We start from the raw sequence: 13,704 nt of genomic DNA on the forward strand, positions 1-13,704 counted from the left end.
TGTTTCCTAGGTCCCAGGCAAGGCAGAAATAGAGGAATAGTAATAAGGGGCCACAAAATTCTGCTGTTTTGAGGGCGTGCCACGAACTAAAATGCAAAGCACTGAACATGCTTGCAAGGATCAAGTTGAACTGAAAAAAAAAGATGAAAGCTGATGGACTGAGAAAGCGGGGGGGGGGGGAGAAGAAGAATGTTTCTCTTAGCTATATTTTTCCATTCTTGTTGAAAAACCAAGCTGGGGAAAGGTTTTTGTGTTTGTAAGCCAGGAACAATTGTGCAAACAGTCCCGTCTTTCCAAAAAGTTCTCAGTTGTAGATTCTGTTTCTCGCCATGCCCTGACATCTTGTTGCCAAGTTTCTCTCATCCATTGCTCTGTTGCTTTCCACCAACATAATCTCCAGGGGAAGGCCTATTGATGATTAGTTACAGACCTAGACACTTTTTGGGGAAAGGAAAAAAAAATAATAGGAAAAGGCTATTTTCAAGTGCCATCTAGTGGCTTATTTGCTATAGTGGAAATGATGGTTATCCTTCACCCCTCAAATTATTAGCTATCTATCTTAGGTTCTATATATTTGTCAGGGAACAAAAGGCCATGCAGTATTATTGGGCAATGTAATACATGTCCTGGGCTTGTCTGATCAACTTTTATGGCTTTACGGTAGCCAGCTTCTTGATCTTGTGATTTTTAATATGCTTAAAATTTGCATTAATATTTGCAAAGAAACTTATGTGGCTAAAACCAGAGCTGCAATGTGTTTAAATTTTGTTTACAAGCAGAATTAGATAAGGCTTGCTTAAGCTGTTATTAATACAGCAGCAGTTTTCTAGTTTTGATAAGCTCTTTATTATGGTCTCGCCAAATCCAGGTTTGCAAATTGAAATAGGATTTCTAGTACTGTACTTGAATGCCGTGTGGACTTGGTTAACTCTCTGGCCCAGGCTGAGGATTAATCTTATTTTAACTGGGGTTTTATTTAGACAGGGACACATATAATTTCTTTTAAAATTTGTTTTCAACTTTTGTATTTTGGTTTTTTAATCACCCTGTAAACCGCCCTGAGTCCTTCGGGAAAGGGCGGTATATAAATGTAATAAAATAAATAAATAAATAAACTCAGCTAGCCATTTTCAGGCAAAAGGAAAATGGCAGAATACCAATCTATAGATGGCGTAAGTTTCATCATGTTATGCTCATTGTTAAGAGAAAGATGGAAGTAAATCCTGTTCCTTTTCTTACACTATTAACCTGATTAAGCTGAAATGTTGCTTTGCAAAATTGCACCGTCAGAATTTATCTGGTCTTGCAATTACCCATCTGGCTGTACACGCAAAGGGAGAAGTTAAGAGCATGTTTGATTGCAGAGGCTTTGACTAGTATAGATTGTTATGGGCAAATATCTACCAGAAGGAGCTTGGTGCTCAGAGGTTGCGGCAAATATATACGCGAGTAACAAGCATGATTCTGAGCTCTCATGTTGATTAAACTGTCGTGTTCCTGGTTAGAACATGAAATTGTGAATTGGATTGCTTTTGAAGATAAGCTTATCTGGAACTGAACAGAGCTAGGTTGTTGACAATGACTTTTTTTGACCTGTTGAGTACAGGTAGCTGCTGCTTCTCAATAGTAATTGGGACTGGGAACTCTGCTGCTATGTGTTTGTAACATGTATGGCCACATGGCTTGGTTGACTTGCCATATAGCATGTCAGTTCCAGTTGGGTTGATAAGTGAATCACGTTTGAATTGCTGCTAGCTTCCCCACCAACTTTGCTTGTCAGAAGCTGGCAGTGGTCACAAATACTGATTGTATGAATGAGGGACACAGAAATGTTGTTGCAAAATTGTTGCAAAACAAGGACCTGTTGTAAGCCCTCCTTGTTCTGTAGTCTTAACTTCAAAGTCAGGGAATGTGGATGTTAGGTGAGGGCTATCTACAAATGGGGTAAGTAGTCTATGAAAATTAGTTATTTTTGGCAGATTCCTCTCACCACAAAAGCAATAAGTAAACACAACCTGTATCTATAAGATCTATATTCTTTTCCTTGCTGTAATGTTTTTAAATTCATCCCTCCCTTATAAGAAAAAAAATCCTTTAATTTTCTAACAAAAGTTTATTTACATTTTAAAAGGTGTACAAAAATATATATAAAAGCTGTCTTCATTTCTGCCCAGTTGATCCGAAACCGCCTGAGCCACGTTCTGTTTCATCCAAAACCTGGAAAATAGAATTCATTTAATTGAATAGCAGAAGAAAAAAGTTCACACATTAAATCCCAATCCCTCACTAACCAGTTAGGATTGCCAACAGTCAATAAGTGACCCAGTCATAAAATGTAACATTGCGTGACTCTGCCAGACTTGTAGCATCATGTGACCCTGATTTGCTACCCACTTCCCCACTGACTTTGCGTGTTGGAAGCCGGTTATGATGGTCACAAATAATGACTGTGGGACTCTGTACCTGGCATAAATATGTGCCAGTTGCCAAATCACAATTATATGACTTTGGGGACACTGCAATGGCCGCAAGTTCAGTCAAGGATGCCATAAATCTCCTTTCTTAGGGTTGTTGCAAGTTCAAATGGTCATGGAATGAAAGTCTACCTCTATATTCACACAAACATTTCTAAACATTTCAATAAACGACAGACATGGCTTCTTATAATCATCTATAATCTATTTTCATAAGTAATTTGTTATATTCCTACAAACTCAAATCGGCAGACCAGACCAAAAAAAAAAAATTGAAGTAAACATGAACCAAACAGATTTTGCCCTTATTTTTCATTAAATAAATCCTTTAAATTCCTATATTTTATTAACAGTAAGATATCTGGGTTAGCAGTTTTCTTTCCAATTTCTTACCTTGACTTCTTCAAGAATCGGATAGTAGATGCGCTCACAGATTAGCTGAGCAATCCTGTCACCCTTTTTAACTAAAAAAAAAAAAAGGATTTTAAAAACTGATATTGTTTAAAAAAATCATTCCCCAAGGGTGAATGGGACTATCTGTTATTATTTTTGTTATTATAGTTAGTGCTGTTGTAGTATTTACTTTCATATAACAAATGTTTGGAGATCAAAGAGCAATCTGAAACTTTATAAAGGGGTTGATGAGCTGAAAAGTTTGGGGAGTTTTTGATTAATGCTATATTTACAAGGCAGTATACATTACATGTTTCCATCAAGGGAGAATTGTCCTGAAGCTCCCTCAGTTACTCTGCCAAAACTGATCACCACTCATGCTTTTTTTAATCTTCCTCTTAACACCTTTTACATGTAAACTCTAATTTATTAAAAGCAGGAAATTCAATGAAAGTATCAGCTTAACATTTAAATCTCCAACTGTAATGTTTTTACCTTTAAATGGTTCCTTTCCAAAGTTAAACAATACAACACCGACATTTCCCCTGTAGTCTTCATCAATTACTCCAGCTGTAAAAAAAAATGCAACAGTATAGATGTTTCACTGTGTATTTGAGGAATGAAAGCAATGGGCTTCTATGATATATCTAAAAGTAGCAGAATTTACTCTCTAGTTGTACCTAATTTCAATTAAAATCAATGAGGCATAGGTGGGTGGCATGACTTAAAATCTACATTTAGTAGAACCTCAGTCTTATTAGCTCAGGAACTCTGTTACAAATGGATCAATGTGAAGATTCCTTAAAAAGTTTGAAAACGTTTGTTTCCAAGCATAGCTTAACTGAAATAAATATATGCAGTGGATAAATGTATCTAGCCAACTGCTAACAGTTCTGCAGAGCTTAGTTCACAGTCATTTCCTTTAACAGAAGTGCTTTAATTAACTTGATCATAAATTACAGACTGTGCAAAGAACATACCTTCCGTCATTTAGCTTCACTAAAATTATAGGCTTATTTATATAATAAAGAAAACTCACATTTCATCTTTCAATACTTCTGTTCCCAGAACGTTAGAGTACAGTACTTCCATCTTATTAAATATGCAAATTAATATAAGCAAGCCATATTTTAGAGGCCTGCCAATTTATTTCACTAAGAATTTTTCTAAATTAAGAATGACGAAATATGAATGTTAGGCTGTAACATCTAAATGCATACACCAATCTATCTGCACGCAGAAACAATTACTTACCACCAACATCAATGAAATGATTTACAGCTAATCCCGATCGAGGAGCTTAAATCAAAGAAAAAAAAGTATTTAGTTATGACTGACTCACTTTCTAATCTTCATAAATAAAGGTTTAGCAGACAACCTATAAAATTACAATTTTTCTGTGTAACAACTCACCGACTCGACCATAGCAACCAATAGGAAGGGCCACCTGAATATCTGTTTTCACAATAGCTTTCCCTAAAGCAGGGACCTCGCAGTCATATGCACTATGAAAGCAAACATTAAAAATAAAAAATATATATGAATAGCTAGGAAAAGGAAAAATCACTAAGTTCAAATTGCATGCAGATATCATTTCTTTTTATACACAGGTAGTCCTGGACAACTGAGCCCCAAACTTAGGTTGCTAAACAAGACATTTGTTAAGTTTAAGTTTATTGAATTTATATACCGCCCTTTTCCCGTAGGACTCAGGGCGGTTTACAAAGTATTTAAAAACATCGATACAATACAAGAGTTAAAAAGTTAAAATAATAAAATTTGATCCCTGAGGGGGAAAAAAACCTCTCAGCCTCTTAAGGGAGCTCCAGTTAATTTATTTATTTTTTATTTTATTTTAATTCCATTTATATGCCGCCCTTCTCCGAAGACTCAGGGCGGCTTACAAGCTTAGCAGTAGCCTTCATTCTATGTATATGCCTGCTTATTAGGGCTTTCACACACACCCCCAAGCGGCATTATTACAAAGTCAGCTTATTGCCCCCAACAATCTGGGTCCTCATTTTACCTACCTCGGAAGGATGGAAGGCTGAGTCAACCTTGAGCCTGGTGGGATGCGAACCTGCACTCATTGCAGGCAGCTGGTGTTACTTAAGGAGGCATTAGCCCACTGCTCCACCAAGGCTCTGCTTATGAGCTCTAGTCAAGAAAGACATTGTGACTTAATTTTTTATTTATTTTATTTTATTTTAATTCCATTTATATGCCGCCCTTCTCCGAAGACTCAGGGCGGCTTACAAGCTTAGCAGTAGCCTTCATTCTATGTATATGCCTGTTTATTAGGGCTTTTGCCCCCCCCCCCAAGCGGCATTATTACAAAGTCAGCTTAATTGCCCCCAACAATCTGGGTCCTCATTTTACCTACCTGGGAAGGATGGAAGGCTGAGTCAACCTTGAGCCTGGTGGGACGCGAACCTGCACTAATTGCAGGCAGCTGGTGTTACTTAAGGAGGCATTAGCCCACTGCTCCACCAAGGCTCTTAAGGGAGCTTTGTCCCATTTTATGACCTTTCTTGCCACAATTGTTAAGTGAATCTGGCTTCCCCACTGACTTTGCTTGCCTGGAGGTCAGAAAAGATGACATGATCCCGGGACACTGCAATGGTCATAAATAGAGGACAAGAAAATCCTGCTGATGATGTTACCTAGTCTGGTAACCGAAGGTTCAGAAAATAAATCGAAACAAGCTTGGAGAGGAAAACCACTGCCAAAATCTGAAACCAGAGCTGCAAGTATTTTCTTATTGTTTAAGTTGCCAAGTGACTGGATTTTTATATATATATATATACATATACATATTAATTTTTTTATCATCACAAATGCTTAATATTCTATAAGCAACGTACAGTCTGGTTTTCCAACATTTAACTTCGCTCCTTCCGGCGGGATCTAAAAACTTATTTATTCGAGCAATCCGGCCTGGTTTGATGGGTTAGGGTTGGGGTTTTAATATGGCTTTTAATTACTGTTTATATTCAGGCATAATATTTAATTGTTTTTTTTTAACTTTTGTACTTGCGTTTTTATATTTATTGCCCTGTACATTTATTGCCCTCCTTCGGGAGAAGGGTGGTATAAAAATTTAATAAATCAAAATAAATAAATAAATAAACTTAACTGATACACGTTATTTTATTTATGTTATTTTTTATTTTAATTCCATTTATATGCCGCCCTTCTCCGAAGACTCAGGGCGGCTTACAAGCTTAGCAGTAGCCTTCATTCTATGTATATGCCTGCTTATTAGGGCTTTCACACACACACCCCAAGCGGCATTTTTACAAAGTCAACTTATTGCCCCCAACAATCTGGGTCCTCATTTTACCTACCTCGGAAGGATGGAAGGCTGAGTCAACCTTGAGCCTGGTGGGACTCGAACCTGCGCTAATTGCAGGCAGCTGGTGTTACTTAAGGAGGCATTAGCCCACTGCTCCACCAAGGATAAAAGGTATCCCAAGACAAAACCAAACAAGAATCTGAGAGAAATCTCCACAGAATCCACCCCTGGTTCTTCCTTACCTGTACAAATCGTAGCCCGCCGCGCGGGAAGATCCTTTAGAGGGCGCGAAGGCATTTTCGGTCAGCTTGACGAAGCGAAGGCTCTGATGAGACGGGTCCCCGCTGGGAATATCTAGCGTGGCGGGGGAAGATTCTCCAGGTGTTACTGTGGAGACCGGCATGTCGAAGGCGCGGAGCAAAGCGGCCAATTCTCAGGGGAAAAGAAGACAGAGGTGCTCCAGAAGCCCGCGCTTTTTTTTTTTTTTTTGAAAGGGAACCGCCTGCGGCACCAACGGCCAATGGGCGCGCGAAGGACCTATAGCCAATGGGCATGGCACGGAGGCGGGACCAATAGCCATTGGGCGCGCGGCAGAGGCGGGACCCATCGCCAATGGGCGCGCGGCAGAGGAGGGACCCATAGCTAATAGGCGTGGAGCGGAGGCGGGACCCATCGCCATTGGGCGCGGAGCGGAGGCGGGACTCCTAGCCAATGGGCGGGCGGCGGAGGCGGGACCTGCCCTGTCCGTCAATATGTAGGAGAAAGTGAATTTTCCCCTCGCGGGACTTTCTTAAAGGGATACAACGGAAGGGAATAGTTAAGCCGCTGGGAAGTTAACCTGGGATTTAGGCCATCTTTTCTGCCTCTTCCACGAGAACGGTAGCCCTAAATGCCCGCTTGGATGCTCGCGGTTCGTGGGGGGGGGGGCTCTGGGTGGGCTCGGCCTTCCTCAGCAAGACTTGAGGGCTTGGCGGCTCCTTTCAGTCAGATTTAAAAAAAAATGGCGACTGCTTTTCTGGCGGGAGGCAAAAGCGCACGAATGAGAGGTTAACTCGACTGAGCTATCGCCGTGGCTACCGTCGTCGCTTTCCCCTTGGAGGGCGAATCCAACCCCTCCCCCCCGCCGCCTATAGGAATGGTTTGGCCCACTGGGGCTCGGCCAGGCCGAGAGGGCCTACAGCTCCTTATGGAAGAGTCCACCTTCAGCAAAGGACGGGGGGGGGGCGGAAATAAAAACTCGCTTCTTACTGTGCGTGAGGGAGCGCAGGGGAGCCATGGCGCCTGAAGGCTTCTTTCCGCCTCGCTTCTTTCGCCTCAGCAGGTAACGACTGGCAGCGAGGAAAAACGTTGCTGTCTCTCCTCGGCCGGGAGGACGCTAAGATGGCAGCCCTGTGTCTTCCCCCCCTCCTCTCTTCCCCCCCCAGGTCCTTTCACACAACGCCCTTGACCCGGGTTTAGGAAGGTGGCTTCACACGGCACGTCTACCCAGGGTTGGCTTCAGAGACCTGGGGGCGGGCCTGGCTGGGTTAGGCCGCTGTAACTGGGCTTTCTCCCCTTGGCTTCCCTGGGCCGGGTGACTTTGCCTTGGGAGAAAGCGGAACACGGGCTCTTCTTATTTAAGGGGCTGCTCAGGTGGGATTCCCTGAATGGGGATTAAGGAGCCTAATTGGCTTCAGTTCCACGAATGGAGGACTGGGAACTCATCGCCCAGATCTGCCCAGAGACCTCAGGGATTGTATGTATGTGTTTATGTATGTATTTACTGACTCATTTATTTATTGACTGACTCATTTATCAGTCAAACCAGTATAGCTGCCCATCTTGGGAATTCTTGTTTATCTCTTTATCAGTCAAACTTACATAGCTGTCCATCTTGGGAACTCTTGTTTATCAAGATTATATAGCCACCTATCTCACACCTGTGACTGCGGGCAGCGTTCAATAAAACAACCCATTAAAACAGTTAAAATGTACATATAACGCATGGACCAGCATCCATACACACTTTGTAAGCTTGTGGGCTCCCTTTTTAAAATTTTATTTATTAAACTCTCATGCGGCCCATCTCCCCTGCAAGATGACTCTGGGTAGATCCCTATTTCCATGGGATCCTCCAGCCTGCTGTAAAAACCATGTTTTAATAGATTTCTGGAGTCTCCTCCTCTTTCTGTTCAGAGGTTGCCAGACACAAGAGTAGGAGGCCATTCCAAGTTTGGAGAAGTCTGATTTTTTGTTTTTTAGTCAACTCCCCCTAAATTAAAGAAAGCACCCATGACCAAGGCATCATTTAAATTTCCATTGTTTAAAAATGCAAACATTACAGTTGGAGGCTTCTTTTATCTTGAACCTCTTCACCAGCCTTGGTTGCTTTTAGAAGCTGATATGGGTTTGCCCTGGTTATGGCTATCCTGGAAAGGCTATGGGTGTAGGCAAGAGTGGGGAGTCCGACAAACCCAAAGGCATTCTGGGGAAAATGCAGAGGGCTCCCCTATCAGTCTGTCAAAATTGCAAGGGTGCATCCCTGTAAGTCACCTGGAGTAGGTCCAGTTGAACGAGAGCTCAGCCTTGAGGTGGCTCTGATTCTGGAGATTCTGTAAATCCCCTGAAAAGCACACTATTGGCAATCAGAAGAGTATTCTTAGTATTATAAGGATGTGTTGGCTGAGCTATCTTTGTATGGATTTGTCTTTTATCTTTTTTGAAAGACAGCTAGCAGTACACAGAAATAAGCTATATTCATGCCAGCAAACTGAATTTCTATCCTTGCATCTTGCAAAAGTCAATTTCAATTTCATAACATTGAATTATGACTGTTGCACGATAATTCTTGGAACTCTAGTTCTAGTTCTCCTGGGTGGAGAAAGGTTGATTAAAATAACACTAGTTTCCCATGCCCTATCTCATTTTGAATTCTGATCTTTTTTGGCAATAGTTTCTCTACTTCCCCCCAAACTAGTTAAATATCCTTTGACAATTTTGCTTTTGTATACTTACACCAACAATCCTGTATATTATGCTGAGTTTTTTTCAAAAATAAATAGATTTATATCCATTCATCCCATTCCTGTCTCTTTATTACAAAGCCAATACTTTCTGCTATCAAGAATGTTTCTATAAAACTGTTTTGTGATGCTGAATTAGTAACAAATCTTATCTAATAAAATATGTTTAATCAATAAAACTGAAACAATCTCTGATTATTTAGATGAAATCTAACTCTTCTAAGATGATTGTGTATCAAATGTTATTATATATGGCTGGTAATTATCACTTTAATTATGACAAACTACATATTTTTGTTGCCAGTTTATGATGCTTTGGATAATAGGAATTTTAGTGCACAAAAAATTGTGACAAATGTGTTAGTTTTTCTAATGTTCAGTGTAGCCTGTGTTGCAACAAATTTAATAAAGATGCCTCTTTGAATTTTTTTCAGATAGAAACAGAAAAAAATCAATAAATCAAAGTATGCAATAGGGATAAACCTTTGATTCATTTTTATTTGTTAACAAATTAAAATACAAGTTGAAATATTCCTACCAGTCAGAAAAAGATTAAAATTTGTTAAAAAAACATATTTTAAGTTGTGCCAAGCCACTGTGCTAGTTTACTTCCATTTTTAATTCTAAAGAAATCAATGTCACTATGAAATCTTTTGAAATTCATGTTAATACACATATTTTTGCTTTCCAAGTTGTCTTAAGTGTTGATTGAATATGATTTCAGCTTATCTTGAGGTGATAATTTGAAATTACATGTTATACATTATAAATTATGACATTTTGCTACCCAGTTACACTGACATCAATAGGAAAAAAAATACAACCAGATTTATTTATGGAACACAAACATTGAAATTATGTAGGCTGGTATAGCATTGAACAGAAAATCATACATTTTGGATTCTTTGGGGGAGAATGGAACTTTCTGCATAACTAGAATTGTACGTTATTCTGGACCACAGGACTGCAGTAATCAAACCTAATATATTCATAATAGGAATGGAAGTTGGTGTATATTCTGACATCAAGGGAACTTTTTTTGTGATGAAAGTTAGGTTTTTAAAGAGAGACTTGAAATGTGGAATGCAGGTTTTTTTCCAAGGTACTCTCTTCCATTTTACCTTGCCTTGTCAATCCTGGTTTTCTGTATCTTCTCCCCTTTTTGCGGATATGATTCATTTTTTACTCTGGGATACTGACAGCAAAATAATCTGTCGGGAGTCTGTTGGTTATATTAAGTCCATTGTTATATCCAGAATGCATGTAATGGACTCCAGGGGGGAGTTTGTTATGAGTAAAACGTTAGTACATTTTTGTGGTTGCCTCGAATGAGCAACACTGGAGGTAGGTTCTTGGAGAGGATTTCTAGCCAAGCCATGTAGAGGTAATCTGATATAATTCCTTTTCTTGCCACTGGTAGGCTCCTGTTGAATAGGAGGAAGTATTAGAATCAGTGCTAGTATATTAATCGTCTCCTAGGCTAGGCTAGGGTTACCAGATAGAAGCAGTTCATACTGTAGATGACTGTACTTCAATTTACAATCTTGCCCCAGTAGGGACAACAAATTAAAAATATGTAACTTACAGAATAATTAGATTAGCAGCTCGAGAGTGCTCCTGTAAGAGTTCATTCAAACGGACCTGACGGTAACTCTGTTTAAAATCAAAAGTTGATTACATTAGAAATAATTTTTTTCTATCATGAGAAACTGAAATAAGAGCATGCCATACAATTCTGCCTGTCTTTGGATAAATCTGTTGACTGAAATACCACTTTTGCAAATTAAAGTACGTAATTTGCAAATTGGAAGCAAGACACTTAGCCTCTTTTGTTGGATAGTTATTTTCTGTTATTAAATCAATATGAATCCATATTTATCTTGCCTCATGAAATACTCATGGCTACAGAATATAATAACTATGCACATAAATTCATTTAAAGAAATTAAGAGCTGGAAGGATTTTAAAATGTACGATTAGTCTTGTGCTCAGATCAATGATCCTACTGAATCCTACTTTGATCCTCCTCTGGCAATTGTCCCAGACAATGCTATCCTTAACGTTTAGAGAATATACAATGAAGCTTATGTGTCATATGTACTGGTCCCATTCAGCTAACATACTGTATATCCCAAATTAACATTCACTGTTGGAGTTAGAGCAGTGGAAAGAACAGGTTCAGTGTTATGTTGTCTGCAAATGCTTTGATGTAGGATGACAGAAATTGTTGCAGAATTCACTACTAGATTATATATCTCTTATATTAGATGTTCTCCCCATCCATCTCCTGAAGATTGAGTCCTACTTGGTGAGACTTGTTCAGGTGCTGGCCTAGAAACCAGGAGACTGTGAGTTTGAATGAGGAACAAGGACGACAGAAATTATTGTTGCTTAGCGGTTCCGACCTAACAACCACATTGCTTATTGGTGGAAATTCCGGTCCCAGTTAGGGTTGTTAAATGAGGACTACAGATTTTGGAAAGCATAGGCTATTGGGCAATTAAAGAAACATTGCTTTCTCATCTAAGTTAGTGTTTTTCAACCTTGGCAGCTTAAAGATGGGTGGAGTTCACCTCCCAGAATGCTGGCTGGGGAATTTTGGGAGTTGAAATCGACCCATCTAAGCTGCCAGGATTGAGAAACAGTGCTCTGAAGCAAACTTTCTGCCAACTCAAAAGCTGTCTCCAAGAGAAGGACTGTCTTCTGTTAATAAAATGAATAATCTCGATGAAAGTTATTGCTTTAAAATGATTATGAGTAAAATTTGGGTAGAAAGAGCATGCAATATATATCATGGATATTGTGTTTTTTCCCCCCTGGTGATAATCGATATGCTCTGCTTTCTCTTTCAAGTCGCTTCTTTATAGTGTCAAAGGTAACCAAAGGTATGGCTGGTTACCTTTTCCTTGAATGCTTCCAGTTCTGCATCAGTGATTTTCCATGGTGCCTCTCTCTTTAATTTCTCAGCAGTTGTTAAATCTTTGCAGCTTTCATGAAGGCGATAGGGTTCAATCATCTCTTCAAAGAATTTCCAGCTGGAACAGAAATTATAAAGAGACTTCACAGCAGGACTCTAACTCTTCATTTTACAGGTATTCTTAAGATTGGACAAGATCTTGGCTGTAGAATGATAGCTAAAATTCAGTAAAAATCTTTAAACTGTATCAGGTTTTAAGCGTGGGCATGGCCATCGCAGTTTGTCTGGTGTATGTTTGCCACTGCTGTCAATTTATATTCCATGTTGACTTGATAAAAGTTATACATAATATTTCATTTCACAATACTACAGAATATATTCATAGATGTGTACGTGAAAAACAAGCCTTTTTTGGAAAAAGTCTGCTTGCATTCTACCCTAATATTAGCTTTATTTTTATTACTGTTGATTAGATTAAAGATTAAAACTGAACTGGAAGTAAATGCCATTGAAGTTAAATGAAATTATTTCATATAAAAACAAGGATGCCACACTATGTCTTTTCTTTGTGGTTACATACTTAACATAAGTATGTCTGGAAATTATCATGTTGAAATAAATTGGCTACATCTAGACAACTAATACCCAGCTCTTACAAACTTTCTAAATAATGGCATTTAGAAGATTTGAATGAGATATCATAAATTTTAACTTGCATTCTACCTTGGTTCTGGTAAAGTGCACTTTCCTAGCCCCTGAAAAGTCTTAGCAGTATAGCCAGGCTGGGTTCAAATCACGTATTTACCCTTGCATTTGGGATAATAAACTATAATTCCAGAATTTATTTAATATTCATTAAGCAAATTATAGCCTTTATAGCCATATGATTAGCCACAATTCAAGACCGAATAAAATATCTTTCAATTCATCCAAATGACCACACAGAACACTAGTGGTTAAAGTTATTCTGTGTGTGTTTGTGTATACAAATGAAATAAAATAAATTATTTATTTAGTTAAGCACATTATCCTTTAAAAGAAAGTGGATGTCAATGGCTGCCTGAGCATCTCCTGTTTCAGAAACGCCCACCAATTTCAATAATATTTTAAAAATCCATTTTTCTTAGGCAGCTTGCTACCTTCTCTGCAGCAATAGAATGAACACCCATGATTTTGTTTGGATCTTTTTTTTTCCTAAATGGAAAAATAAGACTTAACCAGCAGCAAGAGCAGGTTTTTACATATTCCATGTTTAGGTGTTCCCTTTAAAACAACTGTACTTCTTGGAAAATTGTGAAGCTTACCTCTCTTTATTGGGTTTCATGTTGATGTCTCCAATTATATTAATGTCGGCAAATTTTATTCTAAACTTACTTAACAGTGAAGCCATCCTGAAAAATTAAAAAAGGGAAGCCATTTTAATTGCAAGATTCAGAAAGATTGATAGTAAAACATAAGGGATTTACTTCCAATCCTATTCAACGTGTGAGAGTTAAAGTCAGCAGGCATGGGATGCAATATTTTGATAGGCAATCCTTTGCATTGGATTGCAAAATGCAATTTGTTTACACTGAAGTAGGTAAGTGCTAAGATTGCAGTCTTATGTATAAACAACCAAGACCG

The 13,704-nt window shown here is 38.8% G+C and overlaps 2 protein-coding genes across 2 annotated transcripts in view; both read right to left on the minus strand.

Moving 5' to 3' along the window:
• Positions 1-2,128: 2,128 nt before the first annotated feature.
• DUT (deoxyuridine triphosphatase) lies at positions 2,129-9,199 on the minus strand. The gene is made up of 7 exons (XM_083371459.1): positions 7,411-9,199; positions 6,405-6,594; positions 4,281-4,372; positions 4,122-4,166; positions 3,363-3,437; positions 2,868-2,938; positions 2,129-2,217 (listed from the first exon to the last, which is right to left on the minus strand). Exons 1-7 carry the CDS (start codon positions 7,436-7,438, stop codon positions 2,161-2,163), a joined length of 558 nt encoding a protein of 185 aa, XP_083227585.1. The 5' UTR covers positions 7,439-9,199; the 3' UTR covers positions 2,129-2,160.
• A 1,253-nt stretch (positions 9,200-10,452) lies between these two features.
• The window catches only part of SLC12A1 (solute carrier family 12 member 1), a gene marked incomplete at both ends in the record, with an annotated part of 35,328 nt that continues 32,076 nt past the window's right edge, over positions 10,453-13,704 (minus strand). The window contains 4 exons of the mRNA XM_083371712.1: positions 10,453-10,588; positions 10,750-10,817; positions 12,064-12,199; positions 13,386-13,472. Coding sequence (XP_083227838.1) covers positions 10,453-10,588; positions 10,750-10,817; positions 12,064-12,199; positions 13,386-13,472 — 427 coding nt within the window. The remainder of the gene's footprint in view (positions 10,589-10,749; positions 10,818-12,063; positions 12,200-13,385; positions 13,473-13,704) is intronic.

This window comes from Vipera ursinii, assembly GCF_947247035.1.
Source record: "Vipera ursinii genome assembly, chromosome: 11".
Classification (NCBI taxonomy): Eukaryota; Metazoa; Chordata; class Lepidosauria; order Squamata; family Viperidae; genus Vipera; species Vipera ursinii.